Source organism: Cupressus sempervirens, chromosome 1 (assembly GCF_028749045.1).
Source record: "Cupressus sempervirens isolate cs-2001-9-10 chromosome 1, ASM2874904v1, whole genome shotgun sequence".
Lineage (NCBI taxonomy): Eukaryota > Viridiplantae > Streptophyta > Pinopsida > Cupressales > Cupressaceae > Cupressus > Cupressus sempervirens.
The window spans coordinates 259,741,137-259,762,046 of record NC_143118.1 but is presented as its reverse complement, the minus strand read 5'-3'; the positions used below and the strand labels follow the sequence as shown (position 1 = coordinate 259,762,046).

Here is a 20,910-nt window from a genome sequence, read left to right as displayed (position 1 = left end):
TTTCTAGGGCATTGAGATTTTTTGTATTATTTTTTTCTTCATTAATGTAGTCATACTATGCCTAACTTTGTGATTTTTTAAGAAGTTATTAACTGTACTTTTAATATACTATTATTTTGGAAAAAAAAACTCCATCACTATTCCTAGTTTAGATGTTTACATTGCAAGTTTCGAAGTATGAAGTTAGAAAGGGAGTACTCAAATTCAAAATCAAATATGTAGAAATCAATTATACAAGATTGCATCAATATATAGAATAAGAAACATGTAAACATAAAACTAGATAGAAACACAACTATTTAAAAATAAAAACGAAGATTATAAATAAGAGACTAATGGACTTGGGTGCTCCTTTTCCCTCTCTAATCATGATAAAAGTTGACAAAAACTTTTGAGAATAGTCAATGTTGAATTTTACTTTAATACTACAAATATATCCAAAAACTTTGCATATATTGATAAAATTTGTAACAAACATTAGAAAATATATTTATAAATTACACTTAGAAGTGTAATTTATAAACATAAATTATCCATACATTAAGAAATTATAATTCCATTGGTTCAAAAAGGATTTTTTTAACATGATCCTTTATATCTTTGTTAGACTTAGAAATTCCATCTCGCTCTTTGTAAAACACATGGTAACATCTTAAGATGTTAAAAGAAGCATCCTTCGCACAAGTTGGAACATCATCATGTTTTAAGTACTCCAAATTCAGTTCTTTGAGATGTTTATCCAACATAAAATAGAGATGCTTCAATGCATCTTCCTCGGTAGAATCTGGATTCTCTTTCATGTAGCTTGCTATAGTGGAAGTAACTTCTCCAGGAGCTGCTTCAATCTACAAAAACAAAGAGATATATTATAATCTTCGAATTTAGCTATATAATTGTAATTTCAAAAGAAATATAGGATATTATTGTATACCTTGTAACTTCGAGTGTCACCTTTTAATCTAAGGGTTAAACATAAAAGATCATTGAATTTTGATGGATAATCAATTTGTTGAAGTATGTTTTCTGAAAGAAGTTCATGTAATGTTAATATAGGTTCTACTACTGTTGGACGAAAAGCTGCACTCTCTTTTCCATTTTCTAAATATAATTTGAGAGGTGGTATGAAACCAGTAGCAATCCACTTAGCTTCTTCCATGTTGGAATCAATGTAATCAGTCCACTGCACAAGAATGAATATTTTCATTAAATGAAAATATAAATATATTTGTTTGATTGATTTAACCTTAACACATGTATATAAACATTATGAAACTAAAACTTATTTAATATTTATTAAAAATTTGTAAAGAAAAAAATACAAAATTGTGATTAAAATGTACAATCAAAAGTGTGAATAATATTTTTAATGAGTAGTATAAAATTAAATTTCATATGATCAATATTAGTTTTTAATTTAAATATTATTTGAATATATAAAAGAACAGATCTGAAATTATAATCTTGATTCACAAAAATTATGAAAAATATAAAACATAAAATTCAAAATATCAAATATAATTTATAAACTGAAATTTATATTAATAAATTGTTTCTATAATTCTGAATTCTGCTATTTTATTTTAATTTGTGTCACTTGGAAAGAAAAAAATTATAAATATTTTTTTATAATAGTTTAAGAAGAAATTATATAAACAATGTACATCTTATTATGTATCGTTAGTAAGTATTAATATTGTAACCTTACAAACATGCGTGTATTTGATAAGGGATAAAAAGTAAAATAAAAATAAAAGTTATACAGTTTTTTGAGCATGGTGGAGAGTGTCTCTCCCTTGTGCCTTCTTTGTCTCTTGTGCATTTTCAACAATTGTATCATAAAATATATGATATGCTGATTTCATATAATCTGGAAGGTAATCTGGAGAAGAATCCCACCTAAATCACATTTCAATGTCTTATTAATCTACAATATTAAAAAATAAGTAATTAAATCATAACTAAGATTTTATATGTACATCATTTCAATGTCTTATTAATCTACAATATTAAAAAATACGTAATTAAATCATAACTAAGATTTTATATGTACATACCTATGAACAGCCTTTGTGAAAAGTTTACTCTCATCAATAGTTGCATAAGTATCATAAATATCATCGACTAATGTTGTAAGAGCAACACATTTTGCAAAAATAATTCTAAAAGCAGAATGTCTGGGATCAGCTGTGACTGCACATCCTCCAAAGAAGTATTCTACATGTCTATGACGAATGAAGTCAAGTTTTCAAAAACCCGATTCTTTCCACCACCTGAGAATAACAAGCACAAGTCAATTTCCAAAATAAAAGAATATATTATAAAAAATTAAAATAAAAACTAAAATTTAATTTAATAATATATACCGTAAAATACAATTTTTTTAAAAAGCTTTATAATAGAGAAATGATAAAGAAATGAAATATCATTCAGTTAATTCACCTAGAAACCACCTGAAGCTCTGACCGGTGCAATGTTTGCATAATGTTAAAATCCAATTTAGCTAAACATAAAATCTTTTTATTATTCAGCTCCCTGCAAATTAGATATCAGACAACATTTGTTTTTAAAAATCAATTCAAATTTTTTAAACGAATATAAATTTAAGCATATAGTTAATGTGAATACTTGAGCCATGAACTGTTTTGTCCATAAAAGTCCATATAATTCCTAGCTTCCAATCTTGGTAGATTGGAGAACCATTTATACTCCAGATTAAATCTTATCTGTGCATCAAAGTATTGTGTTAGGGTTTTGAATCAAACCAATTGCCTTTGTTAAATTAATACTTAGAACAAAAGAAATAAAGCCAATCTTATAAGTTCACACCCTACACATATTGAATCAAAATACCTCTTGTAGAAGACTGGTACTGAAAATATTAGTCTTCTCTAAGACTTTATTTAAATACATGGTAGAAAATTCTTTAGCTTCGTCCATTATTATTTCCTCTGGGAAAGAAATCAATGATGCTCGAAACAAATTTATGATACTTTTAATCTCCCCCTCAGATTGAGTGGTGCTACGTAAGAATTGTCCATTTTTTTCTTTAAATTGTTCCAACACATCTGTCATTACATTGTCCAAAGTCAATATGAAATAAATTTGAATGGAAATTGATAATGTTGGCTTCTGAGTAATCTAAAATTAAAATATATTAATAATATTGTTAAAAATAATATCTTCTAGACTAAAAGTGGTAATTAGTCAAATTTGACATATTTTTTTCAAATTTATTTTTTCCTTCTTATATAATATTTAAGCAATCTAATTTTTATTCCAATCTCTTAATAATTTACATGACAATATGAGAAACAAAACAAAACTATAAATTTATTAAAGAAACTAACTCCCATAAAGTTATTAATAACTAAAAAAATAGATAAAAACACACTTATTCATAAAACAAAATTATCTAAAACTCCAACCTTATATCAATACGATTTTATTTTTTTAATAAAAACTATTATCCCAATTAATCTTTAAATCTAAAACTGAAAAAACTCCTTCTATCCATAAGATAATTATCTTGACAGCATCATTAACCATCTCAAACAACTACGCTACATAAGCAAAAACACTGTGAAGATTAATAGACACACACATGAACTCAAACAATATTAACCATTTTAACTGAAAGGATTGAGTACCCGGAGAAACAGGATATCTGTGAAGTCTAAGCACTCGAAGTCCCAAAGCTGCAATATTCAGATCTTTACTGTTGCTGTTCCAACATCTGCAATTCAGACAACTTTCACTTTTAAATCATATATTTAATATTTCAACTTATCCAATTAGTTTTGATAAGACTTGATTTTTAAGTTAAAAGTATTAAATAATTAAGAGTGACATAAAAAAATTCATTCCCCTTTAAAACATACCTATAAACGTATTCAAGAGCTTCTCCTATTTCCTTTTCAAAATGTCTTCGGATTCCAAGACGTTCAACTTTATCTACCATTTCAAGGCGTTTCAAGATATTTTGTGAAGAAGAATCTAAACCACTCACTGCACTGAACATGTTTTTGACCTCCCCAACAAGTCTATCAGCCCGCTCACGATACTCAGGAGCCTGCTTAAATACAGGGAAAAAAAAAAACATTAGGGAAGAAATGTTCTAATTCATATTATCATCCTTTATTTGAGAACGGAATAGCAAAGGGTAATGGTGTGAAAGAAGCTTACACCGTAAGGCAGCTTTGGGAGAGATTGTATGAAATCATCATCCCACAAGTTGCCATGATGATTTGCTCTGCGTCGAGTCACGCCATCAGCACTTGTGAAAGTCATGGCCTCATTCGCTATATTTGGATTCCTCACACATTTTCTACGTCCTGGTGATGAGAAGAATATGCAGGGAGAAGTAGGCTTCATTTGATGGGTGGGCTTAGATCTCAAACAGAAGCTCAAGCCAGAGGAAGCAATGCAAGTTAGAGCCATTGCTAGGGTTGATTCTGCAGGAGGTGTTTCATGGCTTTTTATAACCGAAAAGTATAATGAAGCTTGGATTTTGATATTAGACGCACAGAATTAAGATATTTTGAATAGACCTTGACAGGTGAGAGGAACGTGGAAACTGGTTTGATTGGACATTAAATAGTTAATTGTAGTGGGAAGCTAAAAACTCGTTGAGTGGGGCGCATTATTTTTTTGAATCGTCCTTAACACGTGGGCGCAACGTGGAAATTGGTTTGATTGAACATTAAATAGTTAATTGTAGTGGGGAGCTAAAAATTCATTGAGTGGGGCGCATTATTTTTTTGAATCGTCCTTAACACGTGGGCGGAACGTGGAAACTGGTTTGATTGGACATTAAATAGTTAATTGTAGTGGGGAGCATGTGATTACTGCTAAAAAGTCTTGAGTGGGGACATTTCCTTTAATTGGGCAAATTCTAAACAATAATTTTTTACTACTATGTTATATTTATATTAAAAACAAAATAAACCCATTCTATAAGTCACCTTCAATGAACTTGCACAATGGTTTCTCAATAGACTTGCACATCTTTGTATTGATATTAACTACAATGGTCAATAAAATGTAGCAATATGGACCCTTCAATAATGGCAAGCTTAGAAGGGTGGTGGCAATGCTGGTTTTGAAATTATCGAGTGGGAAAAACTAAAGGGAACAACAAAGGCGTCTTGCAACTTTATGCTCCTAGAATCTCTCAGAGTTTCCTCTGATTCTACCTTGAAGAATGGTGCTGCAGTGACTTTGGCTAGAGTGTCTAAGGTTGTGGTCCCACTTGAGTGTTATTTTGGGTTCTAGTAAAGGGGGTGTCGTGGTGTGGGTTCTGGGTCCGGGGTCCTTTGAATGGGATGTTCAAGTGGGAACAAAAATATTGGGGGAGATTGAACGGGGCCACCTTGAACAAAATGCCTTCAAGTTCAGTGGAACTTGTCAAAGTGGGTTGCTGAAATGGGGAGTTCTCGATTTTTATTCCTAACTCTCTTTTGGATTCTTCTATTTTAGCTTAAGAGTTCATGTTTATAGGTAAATTACTTGGATTTTGTCCCAATAATGAGGAAGTTTGGTCCCATGTTAAACAAAAATGTTATCTAAAAGGCCAAGTTGAGATCGCAGCACTTCCCAAGGGTTTCATGTCCTTTGAATTCTCTAATAAGGAAGACTATAACCATATCCTTTCCGGGGTCCCTACATGACTGGAAAAATGGAACTATCTTTTAAAAAATGGGCTCCCAAATGAAACTTTGAGGATAATGCTTTCACCTCTGTCCTAATTTGGGTCAAACTCCCTGTGTTAGTGTTGGAGTTTTGAAATAAACTGATTTTAAAGGCATCATTGCTTGTTTTGGTCAACTATTTGTTGTTGATCATGTACGACAGCCAAATCTAGGCTAGTATTTGCTCATATTTGTGTCAATATTTGTAGACTAGAAAAAATGTCATTTGTTATAATGATAAACTCAAAGCAGGGGCTGTTAAAACAAGAGGTGGAATTTGAAACGCTTCCCTTTTCCTGTTTCACTTTTAGTTAGATAGGTCATTGGGCTAAAAATTGTCCTAAAAAAGTCAATAAGGCTCCCCATCCTTAAGTTCCCCTTGGGCAAAAAAAGGAATGGATCAATAACCAGGTTGCTCTCCCCAAGAAGGATTTTTTGGTGGAGGTTTTGGGTTAGGTGAACCAAAGTATTCTTGCCTCTCCAAAGGTAGTAGATGTGGGGGATTCTATTGTTGTTCTCAATATCGTTATTGGAATGGTACATCATAGCCCCCAAGAAGTTGTGCAGAAGCACCTACACTAACTCCTACTCCTAGTTCCACAGTTTTTTGGTTTTTGAGTTGTACTGACCCTAGCCAAGTCAGTTAGGTATGTTTGGACTTTAGAAGGTCATGTGAGTTTGCTCCTAGATGGATTTGGTTAGGCTCAATCCATTCTAGATGTTTTTGCTTGCCTTCTATTTAGAGATTAAGATTGTGGTACTTATACTCTAAAAATATGGAGAAAGTTTAGATTTCAACTTACTATGCATTCTATAATGTTTTTACATCGTTTTGCACAGGTTGGAGGTCATATGTTATCATTTGGTACAATGTTGGGAAATATGTCATTTTGTTGCAAAAGTTGTCAAATAGGTTAAAAGTGGTCCAAATCATGTGAGTTGATCCTCGTAAGGCTAAATCATGCCTAAACATCATAAAGAGATCATAGTAGTCCAATTTTGAAGTTTCCAAGTGATAAATTTCAAAGTTGCTAGAAAATACAAAATGTTGTCAGCAACATTGAAAACTTGCATGACAATATTTGACAAGAATATTGCATGTCATGAGAGGGTAAGTACAAGAAGTTGGGTTTCAATTTTGGGGAAGTCCATTCCGTGGAATGAGACTTCTTTACAAATGGACACCTAATTTTTAAGAACTGTGTATGCATTATAGTTTGGGTGCCTGATCCGTATTAAAAAATCAAGCACCCAATCTTTGAATATAGGTCAGGCACCTAAACTGTATTTTTAAAACTAGGCACTCAATTTTTGAAAGCATAAAACCCTTTTTTTGGTGGGTTTTTTGTTCATTTTTACTACTAATCATTATTTGGAGATAGGAGCCTAATTTGTGCTTGGAAATGGGAGCTTGATTTGAGCTTTCTACTGACCCCCCATCTATTTTTTCACTCTTCAAGGTATTTTAATTTTATTTACATTATTTAATTCAATCTTTTTAGTTTTTTGCTTTACAATTTTCTCAATTTATTATTTTTTAATTCACAATTAATAGTTTTATATATGTAAACTTCTAGATTTGCATTGTAAATTATTGTTTTGTATGGATTATTATTGAAATTATAAATAGATTATGTTTGCTCTCCTCCTTTTTTGATAGTTAGATGTTCATTTAAATTTATTTTTTTAGATGTTCATTTCAAAATTAGTCTTTTAGATGTTTCCAGGTGTATTTAATTTATATGACACATAATTAAACTTAAAGTGATGGATGATCCTAGATGCATTAAATGTTTAGATTTTTTAAACATGTATTTACATTGATGTTTTAGATTTATTTCAACTAAATAGTAATTTTAAATTATTTTTTTGTACATATTAAATATTAACCAAACTTTATGGTTAGGATTTGTATAAACCTCATACTTGAACCTACACTTTACACTTAAATACATGTTTATAAAATATTTTTCCAGCTATAGTATATTAACTTATTACACTATTTGTATCCCTAATTTAACTATAATCCAAATCTTAGGTATATATTAGACCTCAAATTTAATAATCAAACTCTAACCATAATCTTGAACCATAATAATAATTCACTTATTGACCTTAACTATAACTAGTTCATACTTCACTCTACTTGAACCATAACCCTATTCTATCCTTAAGTCTAGTAAAATTCATGCTTCAACTATAAGACAAATTGAACTATATAACTCTGTCCTAATTTGAATGTTAACCATAATCCAATTTTAACTAGAGTCATAGTAAAACTAACCTTAATATGTACATCCTAACTGAACCCTATTTAGTGTATAATCTAAAACCCTTACTTCAATCCTAAAACCAACTCTAAACCTTAAATGCCTAGCTCAAGATAATAAGTTAAGTTTCAAACTTTATATTCCTCACCCCACCATATGGACACCAAATTCTAAATGTAAATGTAAACCATGATGTTAGCCCATATCCATACCCTAAAATTAAACCTAACCAAATTTTATGAACGCATACCCTAAAATGTTATTTCTAAAACTTAACCATGTAACCCTAATCTTGTAGTTTAAGGTATAGTTTTTAATATTTTAAAAATAAATTAAAAGTCTAAAATGGTATTTATTTTGTCATTTTGAGCTATAGTTCAAAGGGTGACTTGTAACCAACTAAAGGTGATGGTACAAGAAAAATACCACCACTTTTACAACTCGAAGTATGCCACTAAATTGTCATGACCTCAAGTCATGAAAATAATTAGTACTTATCTACAATTCTTTCTCAATAAGGGATGTAGGCTACTTTGTTATTTATTGTTTCTTCCATAAAGTATATAATTTTCAAGAATTATAAAAAATTATATTAATTATTTTAAACCATCTATAAGGTATACTTTGAACACTTAGAAAGATTGCTTTAATATGAAATGGTATAATTGTTTTGCATGATAATGTTGATCTATCTACCTATCTATCTATCTATCTATATATATATATATATAGAAAGTGTAATCCTTGAGTTTGAATCCTAAATTTTATGTTTTCTAAGCCAAATATCATAGGAGATTATGACAAAAATAAACTATCTATAAATCACCAATTCTCTTTACATCCTAGACCTTGAAAAGTTCAATTCCAAAACATACGTAGGTGATGTATGTATGCTTGAATTAAATGTAAGTTTAATATTTTATGTATGTATTAAATTTATAAATTGGTAAGTTGCACTCTCTCAATTATTCAAATATGTTCACATGTGTGAATTGATAACATTATATGAAAAAATCAAGTTAAAATTTATTTTATTTTTTAAACAATAAATAATCAATATTTATGTATTAAAATAAATTATAAATGATATATCAAATAATAGATTAAGTAATACCTTTATATCACATGAACAAGAGCTATGTACATGTATGTGTATATCACAACAATAACTTGGTTCATATTCAATATATTAAACTTTAAAATTTCCTTGATCACCTTGAATATGCCCCTAGTACTTGGTAAGACAACATAGATCCATTCCTTTAAAAAAAATTTAGTTTTTTCTAATGTCACAAGTTGATATTATTGTATATATTTTACGTGTAACATAATAATGTTTTTTTTCTTTTTAGCTTAAATATATACTAAATATGTACCATGAAATTTTTACTCAAAGGTAGATTTAATTTAATTGGGGACAAGATAATGTCAAGCATAAATTTAATTGAGTAAATAAAGAATTCTCATAATTATTATGACTAAATTATTAAATCTTTGATTTATACTTATCAATTATGAGGTCATCTTCCTCTTAATTCCATGTAAAATATCATGAATCTTACCATAAGATCTTATCCATTTTTATACAACCCTAGCTTGACCCTTGAACAAATATGTGTTCTAAAAGTAATATTCAAGCAAGGAGGTTTCTATCTAGCATTGAAGAATTATTTATGAGGATTTCCTCTTCAAGATCTAGCATATTGTTGGTCATCAAGGGTGGAGATCTGCATTGAAGTATTCATCTTCTTCTTCATTGATGCATATTCATATCAAGGACACCATGATGAAATTATGGTAGATATATTGCAAAGAATGGAGATATCCTACATTTCTAAGTCAAGATCTAAAATACAATACATTACATACAAATGGTCGAGGTGATTCCTCACATTTATCTTTTTCTTTAAAGACATTTATATTTATATTTCTCATTACAATTCATTCCTTAACCTAGGACTTCACTAAGGAAAGCCCTTAGCAAACCCCAACCCCTAAACCTTTATTTTCTGTGTTGATTTACAGGTTAGGAGTGAAAAGGATTACAAATTTTGAACCTATACTTTGCAAGCTTTCTAGAGTCATTAGTTTTGAAGTCATTCACTACACCAACTTGGTGGAAGGATGTCTTCCCAGGTCAACCTAATCCTTTTGTACTAGATTCTAGGAAAAATTTTGAATTTTGTTCCTTGTGCAATTTTATTATGAGACCCATTGTTGAACATTCAAAAAAGATTAAGATCTAGAAGTTCTTGAGCTTAAATACATCTCCTTCTATGTATTTCAAGGTGAGTCTTTCATATTTTATTTCCTTCCATATCCTTACCCTAGATTTGCATCTTAATTGGGTTGATTGTATTTATATAGCATATATATTTACATTTCCTAAGCAATTAGTTCAATTTCACATTCACGCTATCCTATCAAAGGGCCAAAAAGCACATTTACTTCTATTGTATTGCCCCTATAATTCAAATTTATTATTAGCACCCTTCCTCTTTTGGGTCCTACATAATGTAATTTGGGCTAGAAGTGGAATCATATTTGGAAATTTCTCTCTTTCCCTTACACATTGTAATTGAATATCTTAGTGTCCCTGTAAAGTGGAAGTTTATAGTCCTATTAAAGTTCTTCCATTTGACCACTAAACAATGATACTTCCTTTCAATATCTAGTTTGATGAATCCCATCAACAAACCATATTAAAGGTCATGAGGCATAAAGAAAAAACCTCGTGGCCAAAGATAGGTCCATCTTTGGAAAAATCCAATCTTTAACAATGTTAGAGAGGAGGTTGTCCCTTCCTATATTTGAATAAAATTTGTGAGAATGGATTCAAGGGTATCAAAGGGCCCTACTGATGCACTTTTCTGGTTAGGTACCAACTGATAATTTTTGAAGTTCTTCATGTGGTCCAGTATCAGATTTCTCAAGTCATATTATGGGGAGATTGAGGTTGTGAGGAGGAGGATTCCTCCCTAAAATCAATGGCCATGTTCTTGCACCATTTAAAATTTCAAAAATATAGGTGGCTAGTTGTAGAGATTGTATATTGATTTTGAAATTCTTTAATTAGTTAACAAATACTTAATTGAATAATTCATATTTACTATTTTATAATCAATAATAATAAATAGAGTATAACTTACTTTGAATAATAATAGGCATTACTAATTGTGAATATGATAATAAGTTTTTTACTTTCTGCCAAATGCTTTTGATTGGATCAATGAACAAGTTGGGTCACATTGCAAGACCCCAGTCTTATGTTGGTATATAAATAAGTGCTAAAGCATTAACATTTCATATATTTGTGTCCTGCTAGTTTCTACATTCTCCATTTTATCATTTTGGTCAATCAAGTGTCTCATTATCCCTCCTTCACTCCTTATCTTTCCATGACCATTATCTCTCATTCACTTCTTATCCTTCCACCATCATTATCTCTCTATCACTTGGATTATTGAATCTCCTTTTGTATATTACCTACTCACTGTTTACAACCCTTTATCACTTTTGTTACCTCTCTTATGTCACCTGAAGAACTCCTTCCATGATGGAAAGTTATCTCCAAAAAAATTCTTGATGACTCCATTTGTGAATATGTTCATGCATTTCTTTAACATTTAAGTATCTTGTTTAGTAATGTGCATTGATCATTTATTAGTGAAAACCAAAAATAAATGCTACCAAAGTGTTATGAACAACATTTAGACAAACATCAGTACAATGTATTTATTGCCACATTCATCAAACCTCTAATCATTTTTGACTAAAAGTTATTGTATAATTAGCTTTAATTCTAATTTGAAATATTTTTTATTTTTAAAACCATTATGTATCTAGTTTGTATTTCCTTATAATTTTTTTTTTCGTATAATGTTTCTTAAATAAACAATGTGATACAAATTTCAGTAATTAAGAGGAATTAGAAGCAATGCATCTTTTGTTTACCTAATATGAAAAAAAGTGACTTTTAAAAAAATTAAATAGGAATGATTCAAAGTGGAACTTTTATCATTAGTATTTTGTCAAAATATATATTATATTGTTCCTACAATTATTATTTAAAAAATTCCAACTCTTGATTTGACAATGTCAATATTATAATACTTTTACTAGAGTTTCAATTTAAATGCAAAATCATTATGGCACGAATGTGATGCAACACACTCTTGTTCTGAAAAGATAAACATAAATAGATTCAAATAGACATAATAAATTTTTTTATTTTTTTTAAATTTACTTAAAATATAAGAATATTTTTACATAGAATTCAAATATTATATATTTATTTAAACTTATCAATACAAGGGGCAACATGCAATTGTTTATTCTTTTAATAATTAATAAACTTTACAAAATAATTGTACAATGCCTTTTAATTTATTTAATAAATAGAAAAAAATAATCAAATCAAATAATTACACATAAACTTACAACATAAAAGAGACACTTACTTGTTAAGGTAATCTTAACAAAATATAAAATTAAAATTAGGCATATTATTATGAATGCTTAGTTGTTTTCATCTCCACTTCCTTTTTATCATTATATAAAATTAAAAAAATATGTTCAGAGATAATGAGTTATACATTAATAGAGAAATAATAAATATATTGTTGGGGCTATTAGGAGAAGAGAACCAATAACCACCACATGGGGTCCAATAATCATGATAGTTTTTTCATAGATGCCTCTACCTCTAATTACTGCTCTTAAAAGAGCTCCAAAAAATAACAACACATCTATTGATAGTGGATCACATGTACTAATAGTTAGTCATTTGTTGTTATCGTTTATGGCTTTCTTGCTTGGTGATTGACCAATTTGTTTACCACTATTGGGACATTTCATAAATACTACTTGGACATTTAACCACAAGTACTCATTTTTTTTTAGTGGGCATCTTTTTGGTGTATGAACTTAGTGGGTATGGGACAAGCATTTTTGAATGACACTTTTTGACCACTTTTCTTTCCATGGTCACTACAGAGAGATCTATGAATGGCCAAAACCTGAAACCTTAACTTTAAGCAATTCACTCCCCTACCTAAAAAAATTGATAGAATTTGTCTTATGATTTAGGAGTTCTAGGTGTGCAAAATTAACCACTACTAAATTGTATCAAGCCAAAAAAGGAATTTTGATGAGCTTAAGTGGCCCTTTAATGAATGGTTCATAAGGCAGAACACTTATGGATGGTTTTGCAAATGGGTTGCAAGTAAAGTGGATTTAACCATTGAGGAAATTTGGTAGTTTGCGTGATCAAGCTGGAGTAGTATGAGATAGGTGACCTCTTGAGAAGTCTATATTCTTCACCTCTGTGAGCATCTGCTAGACTAGATGAATGTTAAGTTCCATTTATTTTCATGAAATATAAGTCAATAACTTCAACTCAAAAACTATACAATTAAATCCTGATGGCAATATCACGACTAATAAATCACCTTCTTAATAAAACTTACATTTTAGTTTACCATATAGACATTTTCGTCGTGTGTGCATGCAAATGAATTAAGGGCCCATTTGGCTGTGGGAATATAAAAATGGGAACAGGAATACTTATTCTCAAATAGAAAATGGGGTTACGTATTTCTATTTTTGTTTTGTTCACCCAAAATTTGATGTAGAATCCATAGACTCAAAAATTTTTGTTTTCTAAAATTAAAAAATTAGAATAGGAATACGTACTCCAATTCCTTCTATTTAGGTGAAATAGCAAATGCTTATTTTTGGGCCAAAATTAGAATATCTATTCCAATATTATTCTTATTCCAATTCTGATTTTATGCATAGAGACAGAAAATTCAAAATTTTAAGAATATACATATGCCTGTTCCACTTGTATTCCTTTTACCAAACAGACTTAATGAAATCCAAATCAGTACAAATTTTCGACCCCTACTCAGTAAAAAAAAAAAGTAAATTTGAAATTGTCAGTGAGCGGACGTAATGAAATCCAAATCAGTACAAATTTTCGATCCCAATTCCGTAAAAAAAAGAAAAATAATCTGTCGAAACGTGGTGTACAGCCAAAAGTAGTTTTCCATCCCATGTAATCACATTGAGCGTGCCTGAATTTTCTTAACCCCAGCAGCAAGACCTTCAATTTAAGTCAGTAGGCCCAAACATCAATGCTCAATGTCAGCACTTTTCCTCTCACGTTATCGGGCCCCTGATTCCGATTATTTGAACTCTTGTACTGGACATCTGTATCGAAATTAAAATTAAATTGGTCATAGAAAATAAAAGCTAGAGCAGGACGTTCAAGTCGTCAGTGGTGTCAAATCACTATCCTTTCACAGCACTGAACTTGTCTCCCGTTTTGCTATCCAACCTCTTTCACAATCAGCGGGCCCTCGTGATATTATTGTTAGACAGCCCTCCTCACTGTATTTTTTAAATCACAGTGGATGTCAGTGTCAGCCTATTACAAATTTGGCCTACTCAATAGAAATAAACAACTCAAATTCATCACCTGTTTAAATCGCAGTGGATGTCAGTGTCAGACTACTCCAAATTTGCCCTAATCAATAGAAATAACCAGCTCAAATTCAGCACCTGTTTACTTTATGTGAAATAAAGTGAAGAACACTAAAACAAACTTTAGGTTATAAAGTACCAGGAAATACCCCTCCGCAATCACACTTAACAATGGCTCTCAAATTCATCCCTTCCTCTGGTTTGAGCTTCTGCTTGAGATCTAAGCCCGCCCATCTTTATAAGCTTTCTCCCAAATCATTCCCAACATTAGCTACAAAATATCTGAGGAATCAAACAATGAAGAAGGCCATGGCTACCACCAGTGTTGAAGGTGTCCCTAGGCGAACAGGAAATCATCATCCCAACTTGTGGGACGACGATTTCATACAATCTCTCCCAAAACTGCCTTATGATGTAATCTTCTTTCATACCATTATGTTTTTCTATTACATTCTCTTTCTTATCACTATGCTTTTTTTTCATTCTTTTGTCTGTAATTTTTCAGGCTCCTGAATATCATGAGCGTGCTGATAGACTTGTTGGGGAGGTAAATGACATGTTTAATGCACTGGGTTCTGCCGATTCTTCTTCACAAAATGTTTATAAACGTCTTGAACTGGTGAATAGTGTTGAAATTCTTGGAATCGGACAACATTTTCGAAAGGAAATAGTAGAAACACTGGATTACGTTTACAGGTATTTATTAATTAGATTATATCTAATTAAGTTATCAGGATATTTTTGTCATATTTAGTCTTAATTATTCATAGTAAAGAAATTTCAAGATTTGTAAGATTCTTAGTAATTGATCATACTTTCATTTTTTCTTGTTTGATAACTCCATAGTCCATCTTTATACCACTATTAAGACATTTCATAAAAATAAGTACTCACATTGTGATATTGCTATCAGGATTTAAATGTGTGATTTTGAGTCAAACTCCTTAACCCATGTTTCATAAGTAGTGATTCAACACGAATCCATCTCTCATGAGAATAAATGGAACAATTAGCACTCATTGGATCTAGGTGATGCTCACAGGGGTGAAGCACCGAGACTTCTCGGAGGTCACCCATTCCAGTACTTACGGAGTTTCCTCCATAGTTAAACCCAAAGCTTGCAACCCCATTTGCAAAACCTTCACCAAGTGTTGTGCCTTATGAACCATTCATTAGAAAGCCCCTTAAGCTCATCAATTGATAAGTAGGAGATAGCAATATCACAATTTGACTTACTGTGGAAATTATCTCCTACTTATCAAGTACTCACATTTCAGATAGTACTTTGAAAATATTATTTCTTTACTACTTGGTATTCTAGAATCTTAGAGATAGATCCCTGAAAAATCAAAAACTGAAATCTTAACTTTATTATCTTAGAACTAAATGTAAAAATCTTTAAACTCCAATAGAAAAAGGGTAAGAGCTTTTATAGTCTACAACACCATTCCTAGTTTTTGGGTTGACATATGATGACAGTGATATGGGACTACCTTGTATTCCTTTTGTGGAGGTACCTAACTAGACTACATACGAAGTGTACATATCCTAATAGAAATAAGAAATTAGTCTGTATTGCTAGTGTACATATCCTAATAGAAATAAGAAATTAGTCTGTATTGCTATTAGAAACTTTCCCTGATACATAATGAAAAGGAACATAAAACTGAACTGGAAAGCTATGACATGTATGATTGGGACTGAAATTTATTTGAATTGCAGGTTTTGGAATGAGATGATTAAAGATCTGAATACTGCAGCTTTAGGACTTCGAGTCCTTCGACTTCATAGATATCCCGTTTCTTCAGGTGCTCAGTATTTGTTTCTTATTGATTGATCAGTTAAAATTGTTGATATAGCTTAGATTATGTTAATCTAAACCTTCACATTATTGCTGATCAATAACTTTATTACTTGCATTCAAATTGACCATGTTGGGTTATGCACTGGCAGATGTGTTGGAACAATTCAAAGGAAAAGATGGACGGTTCTTATGTAGCACTGGTCAGTTAGAAGAGGAGATCAAAAGTATTATAAATTTGTTTCGAGCTTCATGGATTGCCTTCCCAGGGGAGACAATCATGGACGAAGCTAAAGACTTTTCTACTATGTATTTGAATCAAATCTTAGAGAAGTCTGATGATTTCAGTGCTAATCTTTTACAAGAGGTAATTATGATGCATTTCCAATCTAACAAAGCCCATTTATCCCAAATGTTTTGATTATGCATAAAATACTAACATAAAAATTGTAATTCACAGGTAACATATAATTTGGAGTATGGATGGTACTCGAATCTACCAAGGTTGGAAGCATGGAATTATATCCATATTTATGGACAAAGCAGTTCATGGCTCAAGTAATTGGAATAATTTCATATTTTAATGATATTTTGTTTTTAAAGTATTAGATAGTAGTCAAAAGATTGGGACTGATGATCCCTAAGTACAAAAAGAGTCAGCCCAAATACAAAATAATGTTTTATTACTATAGAAAACATAGAAAATTTTTTTTTTGGAAAAAAAATACTTATGATCTTATCTAATGACTACTTCTCAGAAACATGGATAATAAAAAGATTTTATATCTGGCTCGACTGGATTTTAATATTATGCAATCCCTCTATCGAGCAGAACTTCAAATGATTTCCAGGTAACTTTAATGAAAGTTATTTAATGTTTTGTTAATAATATTTTATAATTATGTTTCTCTGAGTCTTGGATAACGATTGTAGTTAAACATCCAATGATTGCAAAAAATGGATTATCTTGTTTTGCTGATATAAAATTATTATGTAATTTTATAGACTTATAAATTTAATTGTGTTTGTTGTGTTCAGATGGTGGAAGGAGTCAGAGTTGTGTAAATTGGATTTTTTTCGCCATAGACACATAGAATACTATTTTTCAGGGTGTGCAATTAGTGCAGAACCTAAACATTCTGCTTTTAGAATTGCTCTAACAAAAATGTTTACGATTACAACTTGCATTGATGATATTTATGATACATACGGTACGCTTGAAGAACTTCAAATTTTCACTGAGGTTTTTAAGAGGTGAGCTTTTTACTTGAACTTGTGTTCTTTAAATTTTTCAATGTGATATTAAGTGATATTAACATCTAATTTTTAAATGTGATTTAGGTGGGAGGTTCCTCCTATAAATCGTCTTCCAGAATACATGAAAATTGCATATTGTGTACTACATGAAACAATTAATGAATGCGCGAAAGATGCAGATGAAATTCAAGGCCGAAATACTCTCCACCATGCTCAAAAAGCTGTATGTCTTTTATGCTAATAGATAGATAGGATTCATTAACATACCATGGATTATTTGGTAGTATAGTCAAATAGTCATTTCTATATTTCTATAACAACATGCAGTGATTAAAACTAGAATTTCTTGGCTAAATCAATTTTAAAAGTTTGATATTTTGAAGAATCATCTAATGTTAAAATTGATGGAATAAAAATTATGCTTAAAAAATCATATATATTTGTTTACATTGTTATAATAATAATTATTTATTTTATGTCTTTTAGATATATTATTTGAAATATTAAAAATTAGACATACTGAATTTATCTTAATTATGTTGGTACTAATTAATTGTTATATTTATATTTGAAAGATTTGGAATGAACTTAATTTTTATATAATTAGATTTTTCATATTCTTAGACTATTAATTTATATTCTAAAATATTTGAACAATACTTTGGAATGTTTGTTTATTGTTGTCTTATTAATTTTTATCATATTTTTTAATTTTTCTATATCTACTTTTATTTGCACATTTAATTTTCAAATGTATCTATCATAAATTCAATAGTTCAACAACAATATGAATGTCATGTATTGATAAACAATATAATTTTGATTGTGAATTTGTAGTTTTGAAATCTTATTAGTGTTGCTATTCATTTAGAAAATAAATATTTTTAGATACACAAGTAAATTGAATGGCCAGAAAAAAATATGTTTGAATTTAACTAAAAACTTTTGTTCATGTAGTGGGATGACTACTTAGATGCCATGTTGCAAGAAGTAAAGTGGCTTGCTAATGGATATATACCAAATTTGAAGACATTTTTAGAAAATGGAAAAGAGAGCTCAGCTGCTCGGGCATCTACATTGCAATCTCTATTAACGTTGGACGTAATTTCAGAAGGCACCCTTCACAAAGTTGATTATCCATCAAAATTCAATGATCTTTTGGGATTGACATTTAGATTACTAGGTGACATTAGGACCTTCAAGGTATGTCATGAGATATCAAAAAAGATACTTGTATGTTAGTATAAAATATTATATATGTATTTCTTACTAATATTAGATCTTATGATTGTATGTAATTTTTTTTTCAAGGCCGAGGCAAATCGTGGAGAAATTAATTCATCGATAACATGCTATATCAGAGACCATCCACTATCAAATGAGAAGGATGCACTGAACTATCTAAATTGTAGGCTAGACGAACATTTGAAAGAGCTAAATATGGAGTATCTTAAAAGTGACGGTGTTCCAATATGCATCAAGGATTTTGCATATGACATATCACGGTGTTTCCATGTTTTCTATAAAGAGAGAGATGGTTTTAGCATTTCAACTAAAGATATGAAGAATCATGTGAAACAAATACTTATTGATCCTATTGAAATGTAATCCAGTGCCTCTTGTGGTTGCAATATATTCCATGTTATTTTGAGCTAAGATATTTTTTCTAGGATTTTTATGCATGATGAAATGAATTTGATAATAGTATGTTATTTTGGTTGCCAATATCATAGCTGTGATAGATGATTATATTATTATTTTTTAACTGTTGTCATCATATCTACATGATGATACTATTTTGAGATGGCATGATATCAAGTGATGATATCTAGTGTATTTTTAATCCAAGGCTGTGCATTATATTATTAGGACAATTTTATTGGACTTTATATTGTGTCTTCTATACTATTTTATATTGTGTTGTTATAAATGAATATTTCACTATAATCCTCATATAATGATATTGGATTATGTCAGTGTCATTTTACCAACAAAATATTATCAACAATTTTACAAATTATGATAAATCTCTCGGTGCACATTTTTTTGTACATTTAAAACTATGGGCACTTTTTGAGGGACTATCCAAAAATAAAGCTTATATTTGGATACCCTTTTTCTAGGATTCTTCTCATGTTTTCACAATAGAAATCCCAATTTTCTATGGTGTGATTTTAATTTTTTTACTTCATTTGGGCTTAATATCAATCTTGTTCTATCTTTCACTAAGGATGAACTTGTTTCCTTGATGGGAAACCATTCATATGGTCTAGTCTTATCTTGTGAGATTTGTGTATGTGCTCTAAGATCTCGTGTGGTTTCTTGAATATGTGCCATTCGTTCAACTTGTACATGTGTTTTGAGGATTGTTGATGTTGTATCATTAGTTTTTCTTATTCTTTATCAAAATTTAATTCACTTCCTGAATGATATATTCCTTTATTTAAAAACAAAATTAGTGCATATTTGACTATTGTTCCCAAGGTTTTCTTGGTGGGCCATTAAATGTAAACATTATATTTTATATTATTATCAATGTAACATAAAATTAAGCTACATTTGCATCTAAATAGATTATAAGACTATAATTATTTTTTAATATAGAAATATATTGTAAGATTTATCTTATAATTCTTCCAATATAAGATGATTTTAAAATATTTATGAAATTGAATTAGAGTTTGAATATATCTATTACTATAACAAAAAGCTATACATAGTAATACATGTTATATATTTCATTTTCAAAAAAGTAATCCTATTAAAAGTGAACTATACTTTCATAATTTATGAAATAATCAAGATATAATGTACACTTCCACTCAACAAATTGAATCATCAAAGTAATGACCTCTCTCAATTAAAATATAAAACAAATGTACTAAAATAAAATAAATTGACTAGATACCTACATCATGGAACTTCAAATTAAAGATTAAATCACATTTTATCATTACCATGAATGAATGCAAAATTTTGCACCACAAGAAAGCTTGTTGAACAATCTTTTGAAATGGCATGTAGCAAGGGTGCCCTTATTTACCAGTATTCTATTGAAAGGAGAAAAGAAAAATTTTGACATGAAAATGAGCATGACCAACAGAATAGAAGAAATAAAAATACAAAATTAACTTTAATGAGAAAATTGATAAAGAAAAAAATAGTTTGTATGGTTTTTAAGGCATAAAATAATTGGCTCATACATTATAATATCCTACCTAAGGACTAAAAAATGAAGTGTTGATTTTCCAATTATTAGGAAACTTAATCACATTTGAAAATATTATGTAAGCTAGGTACACATAACTTTCTTCACAAATTCAATTTATATCATAATTCAATTAAATATTATTTCATCCTTGTGATTTTTTAGCAATCATTTTACTTTATATATTTTATACATTGATTA

General features: G+C 29.8%; 1 protein-coding gene and 1 pseudogene across 1 annotated transcript; one reads left to right on the top strand and one right to left on the bottom strand.

Annotated features, from left to right (window-relative positions):
* Nucleotides 1-548: 548 nt before the first annotated feature.
* Nucleotides 549-4,437, bottom strand: LOC149577119 ((E,E)-alpha-farnesene synthase-like; annotated as a pseudogene).
* Nucleotides 4,438-14,544: 10,107 nt separating this feature from the next.
* LOC149577118 (alpha pinene synthase, chloroplastic-like) lies at nt 14,545-19,159 on the top strand. Its single transcript, XM_089827681.1, has 10 exons — nt 14,545-14,857; nt 14,949-15,139; nt 16,166-16,251; nt 16,397-16,611; nt 16,705-16,802; nt 17,003-17,095; nt 17,283-17,498; nt 17,586-17,724; nt 18,459-18,704; nt 18,813-19,159. The coding sequence occupies exons 1-10, from the start codon at nt 14,615-14,617 to the stop codon at nt 19,107-19,109; spliced, it is 1,824 nt and encodes a 607-aa protein (XP_089683807.1). The 5' UTR covers nt 14,545-14,614; the 3' UTR covers nt 19,110-19,159.
* The last annotated feature ends 1,751 nt before the right edge of the window (nt 19,160-20,910 follow it).